General features: G+C 49.4%; 1 protein-coding gene across 2 annotated transcripts in view; it reads left to right on the top strand.

Moving 5' to 3' along the window:
- Positions 1-27,063, top strand: part of LOC137332675 (sodium- and chloride-dependent neutral and basic amino acid transporter B(0+)-like) — a 64,311-nt gene extending 37,248 nt beyond the window's left edge. For both annotated transcript variants that reach the window (XM_067996621.1, XM_067996620.1), the window contains 6 exons: positions 3,949-4,074; positions 4,949-5,067; positions 6,468-6,567; positions 7,345-7,454; positions 7,562-7,732; positions 26,889-27,063. In XM_067996621.1, coding sequence (XP_067852722.1) covers positions 3,949-4,074; positions 4,949-5,067; positions 6,468-6,567; positions 7,345-7,454; positions 7,562-7,732; positions 26,889-27,026 — 764 coding nt within the window. In that variant the 3' untranslated portion in view covers positions 27,027-27,063. The remainder of the gene's footprint in view (positions 1-3,948; positions 4,075-4,948; positions 5,068-6,467; positions 6,568-7,344; positions 7,455-7,561; positions 7,733-26,888) is intronic.
- Positions 27,064-27,272: the final 209 nt, after the last annotated feature.

Genomic DNA, 27,272 nt, shown 5'->3' with positions numbered 1-27,272 from the left:
ATTTCTGGCCTCTGCACCTTTGAAAGACTATAATGGCCTTGGAATGAGTGCAGTGCAGATTCACCAGGATGTTACCAGGACTCCAAGGGTTAAATTATGAGGCGAGATTACATAAACTAGAAGGTTAAGAGATGGTTTGATTGAGGCTTTTAGGATTTTTAACGGAATTAATAGGGTAGATGGAGAGAAACTTTTTCTGCTTTTGGGGGAATCTAGGACAAGGGGTCATAACCTTAAAATCAGAGCCAGGCCATTCAGGAGATGAGGAAACAATTCTTCACAAAAAGGTGGTAGAAGTGTGGAACTCTCTCCCACAAAAAGCAGTAGGTGCTAGCTCAATTAATAATTTTCAATCTGAGATTGATAGATTTTTGCTCGCCAAGGGTATTAAGGGATATAGAGCCAAGGCGGGTAAAAGGAGTTAGGATACAGATCATTCATGATCTCATTCAATGGCAGAACAGGCTCCTGGGGCGAAATGGCCTACTGCTGTTCCTATGTTCCTATTTACTGGACATTTCTGTGACCTCAGGAATTCTGCCCTCCTTGAGTTCTTCAAGGAAGACAGTCAAGTGAACAGATGGCTCATGGGTGACAAGCCATAACCGTTGCTGCCATGAGTAATTACCCCTCTATGAGTGTCCAGTACAGCAGCCGAGAATCTTACAAACAATACACAGAACCAGACTGGTCATTGAGAGAATCAGCATGGTCTTTTTCTGCCTTGATAGATCAGGAGGGTCTCTGCAATATGGTCCAGATCATGGCCCCGATATTACCAGGGAGATGGGATGGCAGCGGTGTGTGGGGGTGGCGATTGGGCGCGTGGGTAACCCGCCCAGTAGAATCCGTCCGTTCCCCACGTGATCGTGGCTAAATTGAAGGCACTTACCGTGGCTTCTGGGTTTCCCGTCGGAAACTTGCGCAGCGGGCGGACTGCGCACCCGCATCACAGGCTGTCAGCTGGAGGAGCCCTACTTAAAGGGGCAGTCCTCCAATGCTGCTCCTGCAGCAAAGAACCAAAATTATAGAATGGAGCAGCGCAGGGGAAAGGCTGCTCCCCGATTTACTGATGCCTCACTCCAGGTCCTTCTGGATGGCGTGAGGAGGAGGAGGGATGTTTTCTACCCGGTGGACAGGAGGAAGTGGCCTGTCTCTGCCACCAAGAAGGCCTGGCTCGAGGTGGTAGAGGAGGTCACCAACAGCAGCAACGTCTCCCGCACCTGGATCCAGTGCAGGAAGCGCTTCAATGACCCAAGTAGGTCAGCCAAAGTGAGTACACTTATTCATTCTCCTACATTCCACCTTCCACATCACCGCCCCCACCCCTCAATTACTTCTGCACTGCCAACACTACTCTATCACATCACTCCTCACACCCACTCAAACCTCATCCTCAACTTACCTGCACTTCCTCACCTCCCCAGTACACATCCCACCACTACCACTCAACCCAATCCTTATACAATGTCATGTCTCTGTCTCATACTCACCCTCTGATGCATCTCTTTCACGGTCAGCCTCACTCAAACCAATGCATTCAGCGGTTGGCCACGTCACCATCCCTCACTTACACCTCTCTACTTTCTCCCCTTATAGGAGAAGAGAGCCCAGAATGCACGGGAGAGGGTGAAGACCGGAGGGGGGCCGCAACATCAGGTCGTCCTCACAGACATGGATCTGGAGGTTCTGGAACTGAGCCGCACCCTCGAGTGCCTGTCTGTCGGGGACGCCGAGACTGCCACCCGACAAACGGCTGGTGACAGAACTTTAAATTCAGAACTCACAATAGCAAATGATGTTAACATGCCTTGCCATCTTCAGCACCTCAACATCTGTCATCATGCTTAATAGTGCCTTCATTTCTCTTACAGGGACTTCAGCGACCGCCGTGGCAACGGAGGGCGATTCCTTAGAGGACCAGCCAGCCTCTGAGGGGGCACCGTCACATCTGAGTGAGCCATCTACCAGCGCAGATACACACACCTTGGTGGGTCCTCTCCTCACTTAGTTGGGGTCGTACATGGTGAGTCACCACATACATGTGAGCACGAACAGACACTGGTGGCAGGGGCAGCTGTGGAGAGTCCGCGTCGGTGGGAGCCCTCTTCTCCAGGCTCTGCTCAGCTGGACACAGATGCTGAACCCTGGGGGCCATCCATGAAAAGGAAAATGATCGAGGGGCAGCAGCATATTTGCGAGGTGCTGGAACAAGTGCCACGCGCACTCTCCACAATCCCGCAGAGGGTGCAGGAGTCCAACTCCTGCATGAGTGAACTGGTGGCACAGATACAGGAGGGAATCTCTGAGGTACTGTCACAGGGAAGTGAGGGCATCTCTGAGATAGTGTCGTGGGTAACCATGGGAATGTCTGTTGGAGGGAAGGCTAGCCTCCATCGAACTTCAAGCACGGTTCACCAATGAGTCCACTGAAGCCCTGACAATGGCCCTTCGGACTCAGGGTGAGCAACTTTCTGCAGCCTTAAACAGGCAGGCTAATACTCTGGCACTGGCCTTGCAAGGCTTCACACATGTCCTCCAAACTGTCGTCCAGCAGGGTGGTAGGAGTGATGTGGGCCTGGCCCAGGAGAGGGATAATGGCGAAAGGGGACGTGGAAGTGGGGACGCCACTCAAAGCGCCCCCACATCTCACCCATTGCCCCCCTCTCAACCAGTACCCGCAATGTTGCCTCCTCTCCAGGTGGCCGAGTCTGCCCCTGCACAGGTGCAGGTGGAGCAGTCTTTGGAGGGGCCCTCACAGGCACCGAAACCCAGAGAGTGTAGGCCCAAGGCATCTAATTGGCCAGGGCATGAACAAGAGCATCATGCCACTACCTCTGCTGCAGCCACAGGGGATGCACCACATAGGAGTACTCATAAGTGTAAGGCGAAGGTTTTGTGAGCACAAAGGGGATGCACAAGGGTGTTTGATGGTTTGTCATGTTTTTTATTTATATTTGATTTTTGATAATGGCATATTAAATATTATTATTGTCACCACTATTGCCATGCCTTGGCCGTTCTTGACTGGCTTATGGAATAAGTCCCTTTCATGAGGTTCACCATGAACACCCACACTTGATGCCACCCATTGGGTCACCCGACAGTGAGTGTATGTGTAGTTGCACGACTATTTTGTGCAGGTGCCTGTGGCGCAGCACTGTGTTGTGGAGCTCCACGTGGCGGAGGTGGACGGCGTGCCTGGCGAGGCTGGTGATGTTGCTCGTCCTCGGATGAAGCGATGAATGCAGCTATGGTGCTCCCCATCCTGATGGTGTGAGTTTGAGGGGGTCCGCAAGGTAGGTACATGTGTCTGCACACCGGGGTTGAGGTTGCAAGTTTATGAATTTTATTGTTAGGAGGAGGATGGTGGAGGCCAAACTTTGTCCCAAGTGACAGAGTGGCCTCCTGCAATGAGTGAGGGTCTCCCCCCCACACCTGTCAAATGGACCTTTGCAGCTGCCACAGGCTTGTGGCTGCAACACGTCCATTTGAACTGGGAGTGTTTCACCCAGTACGGGAAACACGCTCAGTTGAGTTGAAAATCCCACCCCTCTTAAAATATCCTACATATCAGGTCTGCAAATGACCTGAACTATCTAATTAATTGGTTTAAGTGGATCCCGCTGGCTTTAATTGCCGGCGGGAGTCCCGCATGCGGGGGCTGCGCGCGCATCTAATTGCGTCACTGGGGAACCCGGAAGTGGGCGGGTTGGAGCCGGGCTTCGAACCCGCCCCGGGAATCCCGGATTTTCGGAGCCCTGCCCGCCATGAACCCGCCGTCTCGGAGGTCCGAAAATCGAGCCCAAAATCTCCGACTGAATACACAAGTACTGAGCAAGATAGGATACATTTTGATAATCTGGATTCTAAATAAATAACAACAGTTTACACTCTGTCTATTTTAAGCACCATTAATTCACCGTATCAATTGTATCCACTGTTTAGGGTTCGGTTTGGCTTTTATTGCCTACCCAGAGGCTCTTGCACAGTTGCCGTGGGCACCTTTATGGTCCATTTTATTTTTCTTCATGTTGATCACTCTGGGACTTGACAGTCTGTTTGCAGGTTTAGGTAAGTGTGACATTACTTCATTTAACCTGTCCCTAGCCACTTTTATGAAAGGAAGTTATATAAAGGATTATTTATGATGATATAAAGGACTATTTACGATATAAGGTGAGAAATTACTGTTGATGTAAGTGGATGAATGCTGAATGTGTTTGTGTGTTAATCTTCTGCTCTTGTCAAACATGATTTCCCTTTCATAAAACCATGTTGACTCTGCCTCATCATATTATGATTTTCGAAGTGCTCTATTATTGCCTCCTTAATAATAGATTCTAGCATTTTCCCTACTACTGATGTCAGGCTAACGCGCCTGTAGTTCTCTCTCCCTCCTTTCTTGAATAGCGGTGTAACATGTTTTGCCTTCCAATCCACTGGGACTGTTCTAGAATCTATGGAATTCTGGTAGATCACAACCAATGCATCCACTATCTCTGCAGCCACCTCTTTTAAAACAATGACCACATTCAAAAAGTACTTCATTGGCTGAAAGTGCTTTGGGACATCCAGAGGTTGTGAAAGGTGCTAAATAAATGCAAGTACTTTCTTTTTTTTCTTTTAGTTCGAGCAAGCCTTGTGGTGATATTCTGCTGATAATCTTGTAAAGTGCTGACAGTTTGACCACGTCAGAGAGTGGCCTCATGTGCATAGAAATTTGGGCCATTGGGTGTGCGATGGATGCAGGGTTATATCCTCGATATTGGGCCTCGTGCCTCATTTCCATGAAGCGGATAAGCTGCAGAGGCAGATCGGCTGGCGAAGTGTGTTTGATGATCAGGCTGCTGCGATGCTAAGTGAGGAAGAGGGGCAACTGGGTCGGGAGGTAACTGTGTAAATTATTAATTAATTACTGATCTGATTTAACATTTTTTTTCATCAGAAACAGTTGTAACAACCCTGCTGGACCAGTTTCCGAAGTTTGTACGATCAAAACGCCTTCATCTGACAATTGGCATTTGCTTGTTATTTTGTTTCCTCGGCCTTGTATCTGTAACACAGGTATGCTGCCCTTGAATAGTTTGCTACATTTCCACATGTCGTGCTGGTTATATCCCTGTGAAGTCAGGAATTTCACAGGAATAAGCAATAAAGAAGGAGCTTGTTTATTTAACATTGTGCAGTGATGGTGTGGGACTGACTGACCCTTCCCCATCTGCTGATACTAAATACAGAGCCTGGTTAAAGAGATGAAACTCATCTTTGTTATCACCCAGTGAATCAGATTTAAATGGTGTTTGTTTTCAATCACAGGATATTGTTTGGAATCTTGGCCCTGATTTTAGCTGGGGACCATTTTTTGGCAGGTGAGTTTTGATGTCCGTTCAAAATCCACCCGTTCAAGCATAAAGCAGCTCGGGGTCTTTTAACTCATGAACCTCCTTTAAACACCACAGGCCGACTTTCCACCTGTTCTAGGCAGGAAGTCTGCAGGACGCTGCACAAATGCAGGCAGCAAGGATTCCATCTGCCGTACAGGTAAGTGCGCGGGGTCGGCTGCCGGGCTGTCTCGTGGGGTCCCAATGATTGATGAGGTGAGACCACGGCAGGGGAGGCCGAAGATTTCCTTGTGGATCCTGATCCTTCGCTGGGTTAGTTTGGCGGGAAACTTGCTGCCATTTCCTGCTCAGGCCAATGGCGTTATCGGGACCCAACATCGATATGTTAAAAAGGACCCCACCAGCTTTGGGCGGGTGTCCTTGCCACCTGCCCAGGAGAGCAGGTTAAAATACAAACTTGTCTGCTCTCAGCAGATCCAGGACGGACAAGTAACTTGGGAAGTTTTAACTGCCCAAACGGTCGGCTTCCATTAACAGCAGAAGAGATGTAAAACTGGACCCTGATTCGCTATCACCCGTTTTACAATATTGCACAAAGTCACAATCTACCCCAAAGTGTGAACTGCATTTGGACTAAACACCCAGATACAGCAGTGGATGCAGGAAACCCTGATATCATTAAAGAATCAATCAGATACGGCAATGGGATTTTAGCATCTCGCTGGATGGATGAATTCAGATGGGCCGAATGGCCTTCCTTATCTCTAATTATGTTGTGATCTTTTAAAATGGCTGCTGCATTTACCCACGTAACCATGGTAACTATACAATGAAATTTATCTGGGCCAATTCCGAGATGCTGGATAAGATGCCAGAGATGGATCAGTTACCGGTTATGTAAATATTCCAGAATTTACAAGCTACCAGGGAGTTTCTGATTATTTGTGAGGTGTTTTTAACTGTAGAGGGATAGGAATATGACAACATAATCAAGTTAGGATTGACTGGTTTCCAGTTGAGCAAAACATTCATTTTTCATGTCCCAGTAATCTCTTATTTTGAATATTCGAGTGTTGTGCTTTTCTCATGCATCACATTTTCTAATTTTCCCTTTAATTTTAGGCTGGGATTTACTGGATAAATTTAATTGATCATTTCTGTAATGGATGGGGCCTCATTGCAGCAGCTCTACTGGAACTCATCGGTCTAAGCTGGATCTATGGTAAGTACAACAGGGAAAGCACTGAAACAAAATGAAATAATTAATTTTAAAGTATTTGTGTGGATCTTCAGAAGAAGCAAAACAAATGAATAGGGTGATGTGATGTTGATAGTCCTTCATCTTCAATGATGATGGGAATTCAACTGCTCCCCTTAGTTGTCAAAGATCATTTCCCATTTAGTTCCAGAGGCCAATATGAGACAGGCAGTGCTTTCTGCATCATTCACCCGTGATCCCCCTGTTCTTGCTGGGTTATAGCTGGTTGTTGTTGGGGTAAATTTTGCTGCAGCCATTTTCCTGCTAATTGCTGATGGGGATGTTGTCCAAACAGCTTCACCCCAAGTTGAACAGCTATTTGCCACTTGACACAATCAGTTACCAGTTTCTCCCAACTATCAAGGCAGGTGGAACAACAGAGCAAGTTCTGCTTCAGTGAGTTTGTGATGTTTCTTCTGATCTCCTGGGATCCACTTGCTATTCTTTAACTCAGATCAGAGGACTTCTTTGGTGATCCATCCTCCCCCATTCTGATAGAAGGGGGCCTGTCCATCTCAGCACAGATTTGATACAGGAGCCTTTCCGAGAGTGAGAACCTGTTCTTCAGGATTTTGTACAAATATTTTACCTTCCTGGGGGATCCGGTTGATGACAGGAGACAATTTACTCATCCTGTTTGTAATCCTGAGTGATCCCTTATCTGATTAAACATGTTCATTAGTGACACCAATTACGAGGTGAACTTCTACAGTAAACAAGCTGCTTTTTTGTTGTTCACAGGGATCAACAGATTCATCAAGGACATTGAGATGATGATTGGGGGAAAGAATTGTCTCTTCTGGCTGTGGTGGAGAGCGTGTTGGTTTTTTATCACTCCGTGCTTGCTGGCAGTAAGGAGATGTTACATCTTTTAGTGATTTAAACTGAAAATAATCAAGCTGCAGATCGTTTATCTCATTCTGTTTCTGATCTTGTTTTGTGTAATCATTTCATACAGACAATCTTAATCTGGTCCTTGGCAACATTTGCCCCACCAACATATGGACCTGTTGAGTACCCTGTCTGGGCAACAGCGCTTGGCTGGTGTATGATAATCTTCCCTATTATGTGGATCCCCATTGTCGCCATTGTGAAAATTGCCCAAGCTGAGGGCTCCACCTTGTGCCAGGTAAGGAAATACCTGGATATCTTTTAAAGAGGAAGAAACAGGTCTTCCAAATCTCACAGTACCTTCAGTGGAAGATCAACGGAAAGCTAGAAAAAGGGCGTAAACAACCACTTTCATACATTTAGGCTCTTTCTCCAGGGATTCGACAATCTTTTAATACCGGTGTCAATCAATTTTTAAAATCGACACATGACAGAATTTAAATAATGTCAGTCAGAAAACCTAGGCTCCAGTGTAAGCACCAAACGTGCCCAGTTCAGGTATATCACAGCCACAGACAGATGTCCCTTTCTACTCAGTCCAAACAATGGCATTAGGTACAATCTTGGAAAGCGTCTGCCAATGCTCTCCCGCGCTCTCGCACACGCACACATTCTCACACACACACACACACACACACATGCACCACCACTGCCACGTCTTGCCCATTCTTGAGTCCCTTTTGTGAAAGTGTCCTTTCATGTGCTTCATCATGAACGCCAAGACTTGATGCCACCCATTGGGTGCATTTACAATCAGTGTCTCTGTGGTTGAAGGACTGTTTTGTGCAAATAGGGGCGGGGGAGGGGGAGTTGCTGGTGTTGGTGATGGTTGTTCCAGGCGGTCTGAGTCGTTCAGCGTCTTCAGTTTGCAGATCTCATTATGAGAACCTGATAGATATGTGTGAATCCCTGGCATGACGTGCAGCCATGTGCACCGCTGCACTGGCGATGGGTTGTCCACCTTCCTCCTCCTCCTCTTCCTCATCGTCTTCTTCAATGTTACCGGCCAATGAAGATGTTTCATGAGCTCATTCGAACTCCTCCACCTGTAAACCTCTCTGGTGAACGATGTTGTGCGGGACACAACACATAACTATTATTCAGTATACCCTCACTGGTGAGTACTGAAGGGCTCCCCCTGATCGATCCAGGCATCTGAAGCTCATCTTCAGCATTCCTAGGTCTTGTTCAATGATGGACCTGGTGGTGATGTGACTGTCATTGTACTGCTGCTGTACCTTGTTGGTGGGGTTTCTCAGAGATGGCATGAGCCATGTCAGCAGGGGGTACCCCTTCGTCTCCATGGTGCCAGCCCTTAAGTCTGTCTTGTGTGTGGAAGAGGGCCGGGATGTGGGACTCATGCAAAATGAAGGAATCATGGCAGCTGCCAGGGAATCTGGCGCACACCTGCAGAAACCTCCTCCGGTGGTCGCAAACCAGCTGTGCATTGATGGAGTGATATCCCATTGGTTTATGAACACTCCTGGCTCATGTGGAGGTCCTCGGATTGCTTCGTGTGTGCAATCAATTGTGCCCCGCACCTGTGGGAAGCCAGCCAGAGAGTGGAAACCCATTGCCCTCAGTCTGGCTGATGTCATCGCGGGGGAATTTGATGTAGTCGGATGCCTGGCAAACAAGCCACGCGTGACCTGTCGATGACACTTAGAGTCATAGAGTCATACAGCACGGATAGAGGCCCTTCGGCCCATCGTGTCCGCGCCGGCCATCAGCCCTGTCTACTCTAATCCCATATTCCAGCATTTGGTCCGTAGCCTTGTATGCTATGGCATTTCAAGTGCTCATCCAAATGCTTCTTGAATGTTGTGAGGGTTCCTGCCTCCACAACCCTTTCAGGCAGTGAGTTCCAGACTCCAACCACCCTCTGGGTGAAAAAGTTCTTTCTCAAATCCCCTCTAAACCTCCCGCCTTTTACCTTGAATCTATGTCCCCTTGTTATAGTACCCTCAACGAAGGGAAAAAGCTCCTTAGTATCCATCCTATCTGTGTCCCTCATAATTTTGTACACCTCAATCATGTCCCCCCTCAGCCTCCTCAGCTCCAAGGAAAACAAACCCAATCTTCCCAGTCTCCCTTCATAGCTGAAGTGCTCCAGCCCTGGTAACATCCTGGTGAATCTCCTCTGCACCCTCTCCAAAGCGATCACATCCTTCCTGTAGTGTGGCGACCAGAACTGCACACAGTACTCCAGCTGTGGCCTAACCAGTGTTTTATACAGCTCCATCATAACCTCCTTGCTCTTATATTCTATGCCTCAGCTAATAAAGGCAAGTCTCCCATATGCCTTCTTTACCAGCTTATCTACCTGTTCCGCCGCCTTCAGGGATCTGTGAACTTGCACACCAAGATCCCTCTGACCCTCTGTCTTGCCTAGGGTCCTCCCATTCATTGTGTATTCCCTTGCCTTGTTAGTCCCTCCAAAGTGCATCACCTCGCACTTTTCCGGGTTAAATTCCATTTGCCACTGTTCCGCCCATCTGACCAACCCATCTATATCGTCCTGCAGACTGAGGCTATCCTCCTCGCTATTTACCACCCTACCAATTTTTGTATCATCAGCGAACTTACTGATCATACCTTTTACATTCATATCCAAGTCATTAATGTAGACCACAAACAGCAAGGGACCCAGCACCGATCCCTGTGGCACCCCACTGGCCACAGGCTTCCAGTCACAAAAACAACCTTCGACCATTACCCTCTGCCTTCTGCCACTAAGCCAGTTTTGTATCCAAAGTGCCAAGGCACCCTGGATTCCATGGGCTCGTACCTTCTTGACCAGTCTCCTGTGGGGGACTTTATCGAAGGCCTTACTGAAATCCATGTATACCACATCCACTGCGTTACCCTCATCCACACGCCTAGTCACCCCCTCAAAAAATTCAATCAAATTAGTCAGACATGATCTTCCCTTGACAAAGCCATGTTGACTATCCCTGATTAATCCTTGCTTCTCCAAGTGGAGACTAATTCTGTCCTTCAGAATTTTTTCCAATAATTTTCCTACCACTGATGTTAGGCTCACTGGCCTGTAGTTCCCCGGTTTTTCCCTACTCCCCTTCTTGAATAATGGTATTACATTAGCGGTTCTCCAGTCCTCTGGCACATCCCCTGTGGCCAGAGAGGTTCTGAATATATGTGTCAGAGCCCCCGCAATCTCCTCCTTTGCCTCACACAGTAGCCTGGGATACATTTCGTCCGGGCCTGGGGATTTATCCATTTTTAGGCCTGCTAAAACCGCCAATACCTCCTCCCGCTCGATGTTAATATGTTCGAGTATATCACAGTCCCCCTGCCGTATTTCTATGTCTACATCGTCCTTCTCCATAGTGAAAACAGATGCAAAAAATTCATTTAGAACCCCTCCTACATCTGCCGGCTCCACACACAGATTGCCATTTTTGTCCCTAATGGGCCCTATTTTTTCCCTAGTCATCCTCTTACCCTTAATATACTTATAAAACATCTTAGGATTTTCCTTTATTTTGCTCGCCAGTGTTATTTCATGGCCCCTCCTTGATCTCCTAATTTCTTTTTTAAGTATCCCCCTGCACTTTTTGTACTCCTCTCGGGCTTCCTCCGTCTTTAGCCTTTTGTATCTGCCAAAAGCCCTCCTTTTTTTCCTAATCCATTCTCGTATATCCCCTGACATCCAAGGTTCCCTGGAGTTCTTGGAACCACCCTTGACCTTTACGGGAACATGTTGCCATTGTATGGTCTCAATCTCCCTTCTGAAAGACTCCCATTGCTCTGATGCGGATTTTCCTACAAGCAGCTGATCCCAGTCCATTTTGGCCAGATCCTGCCTTATCCTATTAAAATCGGCCTTCCCCCAATTTAGAACCTTTATTTCCGGCCCCTCCCTGTCCTTTTCCATGACCACCTTAAATCTCACCGAATTATGGTCACTGTCACCAAAGTGCTCACCTACTGGCACTTCTTCCACTTGGCCAGCCACATTCCCTAGAATTAGGTCCAGTACCGCCCCCTCTCTTGTAGGACTTTCTACATGCTGGCTCAAAAAGCTCTCCTGGATGCACGTTAAGAATTTTGTACCCTCTAAGCCTTTTACACTCTGAGTATCCCAGTTAATATTGGGGAAGTTGAAATCCCCCACGATTATTACCCTATTATTTGCACAATTTTCTGAGATTTGCCTACATATCTGTTCCTCGATCTCCCCCTGACTGTTTGGGGGCCTATAGTACACTCCCATCAAAGTGCTTGCCCCCTTTTTGTTTTTAAGCTCCACCCATATGGCCTCATTAGAGGAACCTGCTAATATATCATCCCTCCTTATGGCAGTAATTGATTCTTTAATTAATATTGCGACCCCCCCCTCCTCTTATACCTCCCCCTCTGTCTCGCCTGAAGATTCTGTACCCCGGAATATTGAGCTGCCAGTCTTGCCCCTCCCTCAACCATGTCTCTGTGACAGCAACAATATCATACTCCCATGTGTTTATCAACACCTTCAGTTCATCCACCTTATTCGCAAGACTCCTTGCATTAAAATAGATGCCATCCAGCCTTGTCCTCACATATTTGCCCTGTCTTCCAAGCTGACTTGTTTTTTTCTCTATATTTGGCTGCACATCACCCCCTATTGTAGCTCCACTCTGTATCCCATCCCCCTGCCAAGTTAGTTTAAACCCCCCCCAACAGTGCTAGCAAACCTCCCCGCAAGGATATTTGTCCCGCTCTGGTTCAGGTGCAACCCGTCCGACTTGTACAAGTCCCACCTTCCCCAGAAGCAGGCCCAGTGATCCAGGAAACTGAAACCCTCCCTCCTGCACCAACTCTTTAGCCACGCATTCATCTGTTCTATCCTCCTATTTCTATACTCACTAGCCCGTGGCACTGGGAGTAATCCAGAGATTACAACCTTTGAGGTCCTGCTCTTTAATCTGCTACCTAGCTCCCTAAATTCTTGATGCAGGACCTCATCTCCCTTCCTACCTATGTCGTTGGTCCCAATGTGGACCACGACCTCTGCCTGCTCACCCTCCCCCTTGAGAATGCCCTGTAGCCGCTCAGTGACATCCATGACCCTGGCACCAGGGAGGCAACAAACCATCCTGGAGTCACGTTTACAGCCACAGAAATGCCTGTCTGTTCCCCTTACGATAGAATCCCCTACCACTATAGCTCTTCCACTCTTTTTCCTCCCAGCCTGTGCAGCAGAGCTACCCCTGGTGCCAGGAAGTTGGCTGCTGCTGCCTTCCCCTGATAAGTCATCCCCCTCAACAATATCCAAAGCGGTATATTTGTTTGAGAGGGGGACGGCCACAGGGGACCCCTGCACTGCCTGCCTGCTCTTCTTACTCTGCCTGGTGGTCACCCAATTACTTCCTGCCTGTACAACCTTTACCTGCGGTGTGACCATCTCACTAAACGTGCTATCCACGACGTTCTCAGCATCGCGATTGCTCCATAATGAATCCATCCGCAGCTCCAGTGCCGCAATGCGGTTTGTCAGTAGCTGCAGCTGGATACATTTCCCGCACACATGGTCGTCAGGGACACCGGAAGGGTCCCTGATTTCCCACATGGAGCAGGAAGAGCATAACACAGGGCTGGGCTGTCCTGACATGACTTACCCTTTAACTAATTAATTCAAATTAAATGAATCCCACCAATTTCACTTCAATTAAAAAGGTATACTCAAGGGCCCTTGCTGAACAGCAGTCCCCCACTACACAACAGAGACCAGAGAATCCACAAACTCTAACCTTAGACAAATTCAGCAGGAAAATACTCACCAGCCAATCACTTACCTCTTCCTTGGTGACGTCCCACTTGGATTACTTTTTGCTCCTTATTTATCTTCGGTCCAGGAGTTTAGTCCCTGTGATGTCGCACAGTAGTTGTCTCTTGTTGCAGGTCTGCTGCTGCTTTTATTCCACAATCTCAGTCTTCTACTCTCAGGTCCACTACCGCTCTGCAGGAAAAGCAAGGCAAAGCAGCACCTCCTTCCCCCACTTCACCAAACTCCCACACTTACCGAACTCTCAGCACACTGTGTTGTCCTCACACCGTGCTGTCCGCACTGACAGGCCCCTGTATTTCTACAGTTGAGACTCAGATGAGTCAGGCCTGCCCCACCTTCAGGTACCAAATTGAATCTAGCTAACCAATTAACTTGCTACAGCAGCTCTCTGCTGAAGCCTGACAGAAACTTAGAAATTTAAACTTTTAAATTGACCTTAAACAGTTGAAGCAATATGCACTAGATTTAAAGAGATTAACCCTTCAACTCCCACACTTACCGAACTCTCAGCACACTGTGTTGTCCTCACACCGTGCTGTCCGCACTGACAGGCCCCTGTATTTCTACAGTTGAGACTCAGATGAGTCAGGCCTGCCCCACCTTCAGGTACCAAATTGAATCTAGCTAACCAATTAACTTGCTACAGCAGCTCTCTGCTGAAGCCTGACAGAAACTTAGAAATTTAAACTTTTAAATTGACCTTAAACAGTTGAAGCAATATGCACTAGATTTAAAGAGATTAACCCTTCAACTCCCACACTTACCGAACTCTCAGCACACTGTGTTGTCCTCACACCGTGCTGTCCGCACTGACAGGCCCCTGTATTTCTACAGTTGAGACTCAGATGAGTCAGGCCTGCCCCACCTTCAGGTACCAAATTGAATCTAGCTAACCAATTAACTTGCTACAGCAGCTCTCTGCTGAAGCCTGACAGAAACTTAGAAATTTAAACTTTTAAATTGACCTTAAACAGTTGAAGCAATATGCACTAGATTTAAAGAGATTAACCCTTCAACTCCCACACTTACCGAACTCTCAGCACACTGTGTTGTCCTCACACCGTGCTGTCCGCACTGACAGGCCCCTGTATTTCTACAGTTGAGACTCAGATGAGTCAGGCCTGCCCCACCTTCAGGTACCAAATTGAATCTAGCTAACCAATTAACTTGCTACAGCAGCTCTCTGCTGAAGCCTGACAGAAACTTAGAAATTTAAACTTTTAAATTGACCTTAAACAGTTGAAGCAATATGCACTAGATTTAAAGAGATTAACCCTTCAACTCCCACACTTACCGAACTCTCAGCACACTGTGTTGTCCTCACACCGTGCTGTCCGCACTGACAGGCCCCTGTATTTCTACAGTTGAGACTCAGATGAGTCAGGCCTGCCCCACCTTCAGGTACCAAATTGAATCTAGCTAACCAATTAACTTGCTACAGCAGCTCTCTGCTGAAGCCTGACAGAAACTTAGAAATTTAAACTTTTAAATTGACCTTAAACAGTTGAAGCAATATGCACTAGATTTAAAGAGATTAACCCTTCAACTCCCACACTTACCGAACTCTCAGCACACTGTGTTGTCCTCACACCGTGCTGTCCGCACTGACAGGCCCCTGTATTTCTACAGTTGAGACTCAGATGAGTCAGGCCTGCCCCACCTTCAGGTACCAAATTGAATCTAGCTAACCAATTAACTTGCTACAGCAGCTCTCTGCTGAAGCCTGACAGAAACTTAGAAATTTAAACTTTTAAATTGACCTTAAACAGTTGAAGCAATATGCACCAGATTTAAAGAGATTAACCCTTCAACTCCCACACTTACCGAACTCTCAGCACACTGCGTTGTCCTCACACCGTGCTGTCCGCACTGACAGGCCCCTTATGGACAGATGACTGAGAGATCCTGGTGATGTCACTGGTGACAGCCTGGAAGGATCCGGAGGCGAAGTAATTGTGGGCAGTGGTGACTTTAACTTCGACGGGAATGCGTGGCCACCAGGCCCAGCCGGGAGCAGCTCTGCATGAAGGATGCTGCCGATGTCTGCGGCCACCTGCTGATTCACTCTGAGCCTGCAGATCCTCGAACTACAGGCCGTACCTGCCACGGATGGTGATGTGCCTCCTCCTCAGATGTACTGTGGAATTGATCCATTGTGCCTCCCATCCTGATCTTGTCAGTTTGAGTGGATCCAAAATGTAGGTAAATTTGTCTGAACACAAGAATTCTCAGTCTGAACAAAGAAATCTCAGTCTGAACACAGAGAACTCCCAGCCAAAGGTTTGCCTGAGAGAACTGACTGCTCTGCTGCAAAAACTCACCTTTTGTTGAAATGCGTCGACCACTGATTTAAAGGTCCAAATGAGGGCCGGCTCTAACTCACCTCTGTTTCCACAGTGTGTTTCAGAGGCGACAGGAGACTCGGTCAGGAGAAGTTAAAGTGGTTTGTGTAACTCAATACACAAAAAGTGAATCGCTTTAAGTGGTTTAAATGCCTAAATTGGCCCTTTAAATATCGGCTTTAAGTGCCGGTGGGATTTCCGGGTGTCAGTAACATGCATCAAACATGTCTGTCATTGAGCAAGTCATAGGAATGCAGAATAATCGCTGTGTGCTTCGTCCTGCACAACATAGCGCAGTAGGGAAAGTTACAGGTGGAGGAGGTTGAATGCACTCATCAAGCATCCTCATCTGGAGGCAACATTGAAAAAGATGAGGAATATTAAGATGGGTAACCCATTGCCAGAGCAGCAGCGCACATTGCTGCCCATGATTCCAGGGATTCCCTCGTCTCCAACAGGTTCTCATAATGAGATCTGCAAATTGAAGACTTTGAAATACTCAGGCCTCTTGGAACAACCATTGATCCCCCTCACCCTCCCCCACCCCCACCCCAACCTTTGCACAAAACAGTCCTTCAACTACGCATACACCCATTGCACACGTGCCCAATGGGTGGCATAAAGTCTTGGAGTTCATGTTATTCATGATGAGGCACATGAAAGGGCCAATTCACGAGAATGGGCAAGACGTGGCAGTGATGGTGAGAATTAGAACAATGCGCATTTAACAAGAAACAAATATCAATGAAAAACATGACATTTAGTCAGACACCCTTGTGCATACCCTTGGTGATTACAAAACCGTAGCCTTCCTCTTCCTCGCCCTTCTGCGTGGTGCATCCCCTGTGGCTTCAGCAGAGGTAGTGGCAGGTTGCTCAGATCCCTGCACTGACTGATGAGATGCTCTCAGACTACAACCTCTGGGTTTTAGAGCCTGAGAGGGCCCCGACAAAGACTGCTCCACCTGCACCTGTGCAGGGGCAGACTCGACCATCAGGAGAGAAGGCAGCATATTGGGCACTGGTTGACGGGGGTGGGGGCAAGGGGGGGGGCAACGGGAGAGAGGTGGGAGCGCTTTGAGTGTTTGCCTGTTTAAGGTGGCAGACATGTTGGCATCCAGAGTCCGCACGGCTGTTGTCACGGCCTGAATGGACTCATCTGAGAACCATGCTTGAAGCTCGATTAGGCTGCCACTCTCTCCATTCCCGCACTTACTTGCGCCACCAATCCACTAGCGATGGAGTGGGACTCCTCCATCCTCTCCACTATTGTAGAGTGTGTGTGTCGCACACTTTCCAGTACCTCGCAACGGTGGAGCTGTACGTTGATCATTCTCAATCTCAACAATGAGGTTCAGCATCTGTGTCCAGCTGAGCAGAGCTTGGAGAGGAGGGCACCCCCCGACACGGACTCTCCACAGCTGCCCCTGCCACCACTGTCTGCTCGTGCTCACTTGTGAGTGGTGACTCACCAGATGACAACCCAACTAAATGTCTAACATGACCCACTGAAGTTCCTGTATCTGCGCTGGTGCGTGGCTGTGTGTCATGTGACGGTGCGTCCTCAGTCGGAATGAGATCATAGAAGTTTACAACATGGAAACAGGCCCTTCGGCCCAACATGTCCATGTCGCCCAGTTTATACCACTAAGCTAGTCCCAATTGCCTGCAATAGAATCATAGAAGTTTACATCCTCTGAGGAATTACTTTCTTCCATCGCGGCTCCTTCCTCTTGAAGGCGCGAAGGCCCTGGAAGACAACAGAAGCCGATCTTAATTATTCATTGGAAAAGTGACAATCATTCCACTGACCATACTGAGGTCTGGGGCAGTTCAATCATTGATAAAATCAATTCATCGTGTGTGTGTGAAGGATGTTCACGTTCTGTCACCAGCCATCTGCAAGTTGCCGGACTCTCTATCTCCAATGGATCGGCCTGCAACCGTCCGACTGATGTCCGTGGCCTCCTCCTGTGCATCTGTCAGCTGGACTATTTGTGGTGGGCCACCTCCAGTTCAGCTCCTCTCCCTTGCATTTTGCACTTTCTTCTCCGACGAGGGGAGACAGTTCAGACCTGTGAGTGAATCATAGAATCATAGAATCATAGAAGTTACAACATGGAAACAGGCCCTTCGGCCCAACATGTCCATGTCGCCCAGTTTATACCACTAAGCTAGTCCCAATTGCCTGCACTTGGCCCATATCCCTCTATACCCATCTTACCCATGTAACTGTCCAAATGCTTTTTAAAAGACAAAATTGTACCCGCCTCTACTACTGCCTCTGGCAGCTCGTTCCAGACACTCACCACCCTTTGAGTGAAAAAATTGCCCCTCTGGACCCTTTTGTATCTCTCCCCTCTCACCTTAAATCTATGCCCCCTCGTTATAGACTCCCCTACCTTTGGGAAAAGATTTTGACTATCGACCTTATCTATGCCCCTCATTATTTTATAGACTTCTATAAGATCACCCCTTAACCTCCTACTCTCCAGGGAAAAAAGTCCCAGTCTGTCCAACCTCTCCCTATAAGTCAAACCATCAAGTCCCAGTAGCATCCTAGTAAATCTTTTCTGCACTCTTTATAGTTTAATAATATCCTTTCTATAATAGGGTGACCAGAACTGTACACAGTACTCCAAGTGTGGCCTCACCAATGCCCTGTACAACTTCAACAAGACATCCCAACTCCTGCATTCAATGTTCTGACCAATGAAACCAAGCATGCCGAATGCCTTCTTCACCACCCTATCCACCTGTGACTCCACTTTCAAGGAGCTATGAATCTGTACTCCTAGATCTCTTTGTTCTATAACTCTCCCCAACGCCCTACCATTAACGGAGTAGGTCCTGGCCCGATTCGATCTACCAAAATGCATCACCTCACATTTATCGAAATTAAACTCCATCTGCCATTCATCGGCCCACTGGCCCAATTGATCAAGATCCCGTTGCAATCCCAGATAACCTTCTTCACTGTCCACAATGCCACCAATCTTGGTGTCATCTGCAAACGTACTAACCATGCCTCCTAAATTCTCATCCAAATCATTAATATAAATAACAAATAACAGCGGACCCAGCACCGATCCCTGAGGCACACCGCTGGACACAGGCATCCAGTTTGAAAAACAACCCTCTACAACCACCCTCTGTCTTCTGTCGTCAAGCCAATTTTGTATCCAATTGGCTACCTCACCTTGGATCCCATGAGATTTAACCTTATGTAACAACCTACCATGCGGTACCTTGTCAAATGCTTTGCTGAAGTCCATGTAGACCACGTCTACTGCACAGCCCTCATCTATCTTCTTGGTTACCCCTTCAAAAAACTCAATCAAATTCGTGAGACATGATTTTCCTCTCACAAAACCATGCTGACTGTTCCTAATTAGTCCCTGCCTCTCCAAATGCCTGTCGATCCTGTCCCTCAGAATACCCTCTAACAACTTACCCACTACAGATGTCAGGCTCACTGGTCTGTAGTTCCCAGGCTTTTCCCTGCCGCCCTTCTTAAACAAAGGCACAACATTTGCTACCCTCCAATCTTCAGGCACCTCACCTGTAGCGGTGGATGATTCAAATATCTCTGCTCGGGGACCCGCAATTTCCTCCCTAACCTCCCATAACGTCCTGGGATACATTTCATCAGGTCCCGGAGATTTTTCTACCTTGATGCGCGTTAAGACTTCCAGCACCTCCCTCTCTGTAATATGTACACTCCTCAAGACATCACTATTTATTTCCCCAAGTTCCCTAACATCCATGCCTTTCTCAACCGTAAATACCGATGTGAAATATTCATTCAGGATCTCACCCATTTCTTGTGGTTCCGCACATAGATGACCTTGTTGATCCTTAAGAGGCCCTACTCTCTCCCTAGTTACCCTTTTGCCCTTTATGTATTTGTAGAAGGTCTTTGGATTCACCTTTGCCTGATCTGCCAAAGCAATCTCATATCCCCTTTTTGCCCTCCTGATTTCTCTCTTAACTCTACTCCGGCAATCTCTATACTCTTCAAGGGATCCACTTGATCCCAGCTGCCTATGCATGTCATATGCCTCCTTCTTCTTTTTGACTAGTGCCTCAATCTCCCGAGTCATCCAAGGTTCCCTACTTCTACCAGCCTTGCCCTTCACTTTATAAGGAATGTGCTTACCCTGAACCCTGGTTAACACACTTTTGAAAGCCTCCCACTTACCAGACGTCCCTTTGCCTGCCAACAGACTCTCCCAATCAACTTCTGAAAGTTCCTGTCTAATACCATCAAAATTGGCCTTTCCCCAATTTAGAATTTTAACTTTTGGGCCAGACCTATCCTTCTCCATAGCTATCTTAAAACTAATGGAATTATGATCACTTGTCCCAAAGTGATCCCTCACCAACACTTCTGTCACCTGCCCTTCCTTATTTCCCAAGAGGAGGTCAAGTTTTGCCCCCTCTCTAGTCGGGCCATCCACATACTGAATGAGAAATTCCTCCTGAATACACTCAACAAATTTCTCTCCATCCAAGCCCCTAATGCTATGGCTGTCCCAGTCAATGTTGGGAAAGTTAAAGTCCCCTACTATTACCACCCTATTTTTCTTGCAGCTGTCTGTAATCTCCTTACATATTTGCTCCTCAATTTCCCGTTGACTATTTGGGGGTCTGTAGTACAATCCTATCAAAGTGACCTCTCCCTTCTTATTTTTCAGTTCTACCCATATAGACTCAGTGGGCGAACCCTCGGATATATCCCCTCTCACTACTGCCGTGATGTTCTCCCTAATCAAGAACGCAACTCCCCCTCCTCTCTTACCTCCTGCTCTATCTTTCCTATAGCATCTGTACCCTGGAACATTGAGCTGCCAGTCCTGCCCCTCCCTTATCCATGTTTCAGTAATAGCTATAACATCCCAGTCCCATGTACCCATCCATGCCCTGAGTTCATCTGCCTTGCCCATCAGACTTCTTGCATTGAAATAAATGCAGTTTAATCTAGACTTCCCTTGGTCTTTGCCCTGCTTTCTCAGACCATCTGTCCGGTCATGTTCTGTACACTCTCCCTTACTGCCTTTTGTTTCTGTCACCATTTTATTTCCCACTGACTTCCTGCATCGGTTCCCATCCCCCTGCCACATTAGTTTAAACCCTCCCCAACAGCACTGGCAAACACTCCCCCTAGGACATTGGTTCCAGTCCTGCCCAGATGAAGAATGAAGGTGATGTGTTCACCCGATGGATGCATTGCTTTGGGTGAGGCTGACAATGAAACAGATTCATCAGAGCGTGAATATCAGACAGATTCATCACATTGCATCAGGATTGGGGTGAGTGGCAGTGGTGGGTTCACAAATGGGGAGGGGAGGAAGTGCATAGAAAGTGAAGGATAGTTCATGCTGAAACTTAAGTGGGTGTGAGGAGTGATGTGATGGCGGAGACTTGCCAAGACACAGTGGAGGTGGAGGGGGGGGGGGGCGGGGGGAGGAGTCATTTCACAGGATGTGGGTGAATCAGCAAATATATCACTTTCCCTGACCTAGTTAGCTCATTAAACCGCTTCCTGCACTGAACCCAAGACCTGGGCACCGTGCTCCTGCTGCTCACCTCTTCTGCCACCTCCAGCCACGTCTACTCAGTGACAGAACCGGGCTTCTTCCTCCAATCACTGGGATAAATTACCATCCTCCTGCTTCTCACCGCAGCCAGTAGTACATCCAGGGAGGAATCAGTAAATCCAGACACTGCCTTTGCTCTCCTGGAGTCCATTTCTCCTTCAAAATCCATTCTTAGACTGGACTGACCCTTTAAATAGTGGACCTAAAACACGTCATTCGTGTGTGCAGTAGGCCTGTTGCACAGCTTGGAGACGCAAAACCCTGAAGCAAAGATAATTGACTGCAATTGAAATACAATCGCAAATTTAAACGTGTTCACTTTGCTTCCGGGTTCGCCGCTCGCAAATCTACCCACCCGCTGACCTACATAGAAAATAGGAGCAGACGTAGGCCATTCGGCCCTTCGAGTCTGCTCCAACATTCAATATGATCATGGTTGATCATCTATTTCAATTACAGATTTCCGCGCTCTCCCCATACCCCTTGATGCCTTTTGTGTCTGGAAATCTATCTAGCTCCTACTTAAATATATTCAGTGATTGGCCTCCACAGCCTTCTGTGGTAGAGAATTTCACAGGTTCACCACCCTCTGAGTGAAGAAATTTCTCCTCATCTCAGTACGAAATATCCTACCCCGTATCCTGAGTCTGTGACCCCTCGTTCTGGACCCCCCCAGCCAGGGGAAACATCCTCCCTGCATCCAGTCTGTCTAGCCCTGTCAGAATTTTATGTTTCAATCAGATTCCCTCTCATTCTTCTGCACTCGAGTGAATACAGGCCAAGTTGACCCAATCTCTCCTCATACGACAGTCCTGCCATCCCAGGAATCAGTCTGGTGAACCTTCGCTGCACTCCCTCTGTGGCAAGTATATCCTTTCTTAGGTAAGGAGACCAGAACTGCAACAATACTCCAGGTGTGGTCTCACCAAGGTCCTGTATAACTGCAGTAAGACATCCTTGCTCCTGTACTCAAATCCTCCTGCAATGAAGGCCAACATACCATTTGCTTCCTAACTGTTTGCTGCACCTGCATGTTTGCTTTCATTGACTGGTGTACAAGGACACCCAGGTCCCTTTGTACAGCAACTGTTCCCAATCTACCATCATTTAAATGACATAACTCCCGCTGTCATGTTAAAATCATGGTCATTTATCCTGATATTCATTGGGTGGTTCGGATAGGTTTGGAGGAATGATTTGGAATAATCTCGCTAAAGATTTCATAAATTTCTGTGTGTGAATGGATTAAGACAACTAGAGTAGCACAGCGAGATAGACAGACACACAAGTAATGACTGTTCGAAGGATGCAGTGATAAAATATTGATTCCTACCTTCAGGAAATGACAGTCTGTGCTGAATGCTGAAGAGCTGGTTATTGTAACATTAATAGTCGAAACATGAATACTTGTTCTAATTGTACAATTTAGCCAGAAATATTACAACCACACAAAGTGAGCTCAGTGAGTGCACCATTGTGCCTTTCGATGAGGTTTCATACTTACAACCTTCAATAGGGAAAGGATAGGAAAGACCATCTGGTCCATCAAGCCCACACCATCCAGGCACGGTGCAGCCACGTACACCATTGACCCAGACCCCGAACCGCCCTCCGTCACACCATCTCCTTCCTCTCCCCCACCCTCAGTCACACCATCTCCTTCCCCTCCCCCACCCTCAGTCCCACAATCTCCTCCCCTTCCCCCACCCTCAGTCACACATTCTCCTCCCCCTCCCCCACCCTCAGTCCCACTATCTCCTCCCCTTCCCCCACCCTCAGTCACACAATCTCCTCCCCCTCCCCCACCCTCAGTCCCACAATCTCCTCCCCCTCCCCCACTCTCAGTCACACAATCTCCTCCCCCTCCCCCAGTCCCACAATCTCCTCCCCCTCCCCCACTCTCAGTCACACAATCTCCTCCCCCTCCCCCACTCTCAGTCACACAATCTCCTCCCCCTCCCCCACCCTCAGTCCCACAATCTCCTCCCCCTCCCCCACTCTCAGTCACACATTCTCCTCCCCCTCCCCCAGTCCCACAATCTCCTCCCCCTCCCCCACTCTCAGTCACACAATCTCCTCCCCCTCCCCCACCCTCAGTCACACAATCTCCTCCCCCTCCCCCACCCCTCAGTCACGCAATTTCCTCCCCCTCCCCCACCCTCAGTCCCACAATCTCCTCCCCCTCCCCCACCCCTCAGTCACGCAATTTCCTCCCCCTCCCCCACCCTCAGTCCCACAATCTCCTCCCCCTCCCCCACCCTCAGTCACACAATCTCCTCCCCCTCCCCCACTCTTAGTCACACATTCTCCTCCCCCTCCCCCACCCTCAGTCCCCCAATCTCCTCCACCTCCCCCACTCTTAGTCACACAATCTCCTCCCCCTCCCCCACCCTCAGTCCCTCTATCTCCTCCCCCTCCCCCACCCTCAGTCCCACAATCTCCTCCCCTTGCCCCACCCTCAGTCACAAAATCTCCTCCCCCTCCACCACCCTCAGTCCCCCAATCTCCTCCACCTCCCCCACCCCTTAGTCACACAATCCCCTCCCCCTCCCCCACTCTTAGTCCCACAATCTCCTCCCCCTCCCCCACCCTCAGTCCCACAATCTCCTCCCCCTCCCCCACTCTCAGTCACACAATCTCCTCCCCCTCCCCCACCCTCAGTCCCACAATCTCCTCCCCCTCCCCCACTCTTCGTCACACAATCTCCTCCCCCTCCCCCACTCTGAGTCACACAATCCCCTCGCCCTCCCCCACCCTCAGTCACACAATCTCCTCCCCCTCCCCCACTCTCAGTCACACAATCTCCTCCCCCTCCCCCACCCTCAGTCACACAATCTCCTCCCCATCCCCACCCTCAGTCACACAATCCCCTCCCCCTCCCCCACCCTCAGTCACACAATCTCCTCCCCCTCCCCCACCCTCAGTCACACAATCTCCTCCCCCTCCCCCACCCTCAGTCACACAATCTCCTCCCCATCCCCACCCTCAGTCACACAATCCCCTCCCCCTCCCCCACCCTCAGTCACACAATCTCCTCCCCCTCCCCCACCCTCAGTCACGCAATCTCCTCCTCCTCCCCCACCCTCAGTCACACAATCCCCTCCCCCTCCCCCACCCTCAGTCACACAATCTCCTCCCCCTCCCCCACCCTCAGTCACACAATCTCCTCCCCCTCCCCCACCCTCAGTCACGCAATCTCCTCCTCCTCCCCCACCCTCAGTCACACAATCCCCTCCCCCTCCCCCACCCTCAGTCACACAATCTCCTCCCCCTCCCCCACCCTCAGTCACGCAATCTCCTCCTCCTCCCCCACCCTCAGTCACACAATCCCCTCCCCCTCCCCCACCCTCAGTCACACAATCTCCTCCTCCTCCCCCACCCTCAGTCACACAATCTCCTCCCCCTCCCCCACCCCTCAGTCACGCAATTTCCTCCCCCTCCCCCACCCTCAGTCCCACAATCTCCTCCCCCTCCCCCACCCCTCAGTCACGCAATTTCCTCCCCCTCCCCCACCCTCAGTCCCACAATCTCCTCCCCCTCCCCCACCCTCAGTCACACAATCTCCTCCCCCTCCCCCACTCTTAGTCACACATTCTCCTCCCCCTCCCCCACCCTCAGTCCCATAATCTCCTCCCCCTCTCCACCCTCAGTCACACTATCTGCTCCCCTTCCCCCACCCTCAGTCACACTATCTCCTCCCCCTCCCCCACCCTCAGTCCCACAATCTCCTCCCCTTGCCCCACCCTCAGTCACAAAATCTCCTCCCCCTCCCCCAACCTCAGTCCCACAATCTCCTCCCCCTCCCCCACTCTTAGTCACACAATCTCCTCCCCCTCCCCCACCCTCAGTCCCACAATCTCCTCCCCCTCCCCCACCCTCAGTCCCACAATCTCCTCCCCCTCCCCCACCCTCAGTCCCCCAATCTCCTCCACCTCCCCCACCCTTAGTCACACATTCTCCTCCCCCTCTCCACCCTCAGTCACACAATCTCCTCCCCCTCCCCCACCCTCAGTCACACTATCTGCTCCCCTTCCCCCACCCTCAGTCACACATTCTCCTCCCCCTCCCCCACCCTCAGTCCCACAATCTCCTCCCCTTGCCCCACCCTCAGTCACAAAATCTCCTCCCCCTCCCCCACTCTTAGTCACACAATCTCCTCCCCCTCCCCCACCCTCAGTCCCACAATCTCTGCCCCCTCCCCCACCCTCAGTCCCCCAATCTCCTCCACCTCCCCCACCCCTCAGTCCCACAATCTCCTCCCCCTCCCCACCCTCAGTCCCACAATCCCCTCCCCCTCCCTCACTCTTAGTCCCACAATCTCCTCCCCCTCCCCACCCTCAGTCCCACAATCTCCTCCCCCTCCCCCACCCTCAGTCCCACAATCTCCTCCCCCTCCCCCACTCTCAGTCACACAATCTCCTCGCCCTCCCCCACCCTCAGTCACACAATCTCCTCCCCCTCCCCCACCCTCAGTCACACAATCTCCTCCCCCTCCCCCACTCTTAGTCACACAATCTCCTCCCCCTCCCCACCCTCAGTCACACAATCTCCTCCCCATCCCCACCCTCAGTCACACAATCCCCTCCCCCTCCCCCACCCTCAGTCACACAATCTCCTCCCCCTCCCCCACCCTCAGTCACGCAATCTCCTCTCCCTCCCCCACCCCTCAGTCACGCAATTTCCTCCCCCTCCCCCACCCTCAGTCCCACAATCTCCTCCCCCTCCGCCACACCTCAGTCACGCAATTTCCTCCCCCTCCCCCACCCTCAGTCCCACAATCTCCTCCCCCTCCCCACCCTCAGTCACGCAATCTCCTCCCCCTCCCCCACCCTCAGTCACACAATCTCCTCCCCCTCCCCCACTCTTAGTCACACAATCTCCTCCCCCACCCCTTAGTCACACATTCTCCTCCCCCTCCCCCACCCTCAGTCCCATAATCTCCTCCCCCTCCCCCACCCTCAGTCACGCAATCTCCTCCCCCTCCCCCACCCTCAGTCACGCAATCTCCTCCCCCTCCCCCACCCTCAGTCCCACAATCTCCTCCCCCTCCCCCACCCTCAGTCCCACAATCTCCTGTGGAGGCAATAAACACAGGGAAAAAAACTTGAGGCAAACCGTAAAACACTGTGTAATTCCTCTCTGACCCCATTAGACGGTGAAGAAAAGCTCTATGAGATTGCAATGACCCATAAATCCTACTATTGTCAGCTGTCCGACAACCCACCGCCTTGAACGGGAAATATCCTCCTCTCTCTGGAACTTTTGGTGGACTGCAGGGAATCCACATTCTCTGCACACGTCACTGATCTGTTTTGAGGACACTGACTCTCTGTGAAAAGAAATACTTTCTCACATCAACTATTTCCGAAAGTAATTCTGGGATTCTCCATTAATTTTCAAACTCTCCAGGTGATCATAACTCACATCCCTTATAACGCCTTCCAGTATTTTCCTTACAACTGTCATTAAACTAACAGTCTAATACCCTGAGTGTAATATCTTCTCCTTCTTAAATATTTGGACCACCTGAAACTCCCTCCACAAGTTCAACTCTTTGTTGGAACAAACTGCACGATAATCTGATCAGGGTTTTTTTCTTGTTGGATGTTAATGGTGGGTAAAAATCAAGCAGAAATGATTAAATATTTAAATTTTCTTTTCACAGAAAATTTCTACTGCGTGCACATCAGCTCCTGATTGGGGTCCATACTTGGAACAACACAGAGGGGAAAGATACAGAAACAGGCCTGATTCTACAGAAGCCCCTAAGCGTGTGCAACTTCTTACTACAACTGAGATGTGAAAGTTTAAGGGAAAACTTCCTGTACAATTTATAAACAATGACCCTGAAAATCCATAGCCTTTCTGGTGTATTCCCACCTTACCTTCAGTGGGAGTTCTCCAGAACATCCAGCAAGTACCCCAAGACCCAGATACGCCGGCTCCCGGCCTTTTATTGATGTCTCCCCTGTGGCCTGTCGGGAGCATAGCCTCCACCTGTCCCAAACACGGCCAGCAACATAGGAGGGGATGGGATTGGCAGCGAGGA

This window comes from Heptranchias perlo, chromosome 15, assembly GCF_035084215.1.
Source record: "Heptranchias perlo isolate sHepPer1 chromosome 15, sHepPer1.hap1, whole genome shotgun sequence".
Classification (NCBI taxonomy): Eukaryota; Metazoa; Chordata; class Chondrichthyes; order Hexanchiformes; family Hexanchidae; genus Heptranchias; species Heptranchias perlo.
This window is presented reverse-complemented; position numbering and strand designations above follow the sequence as displayed.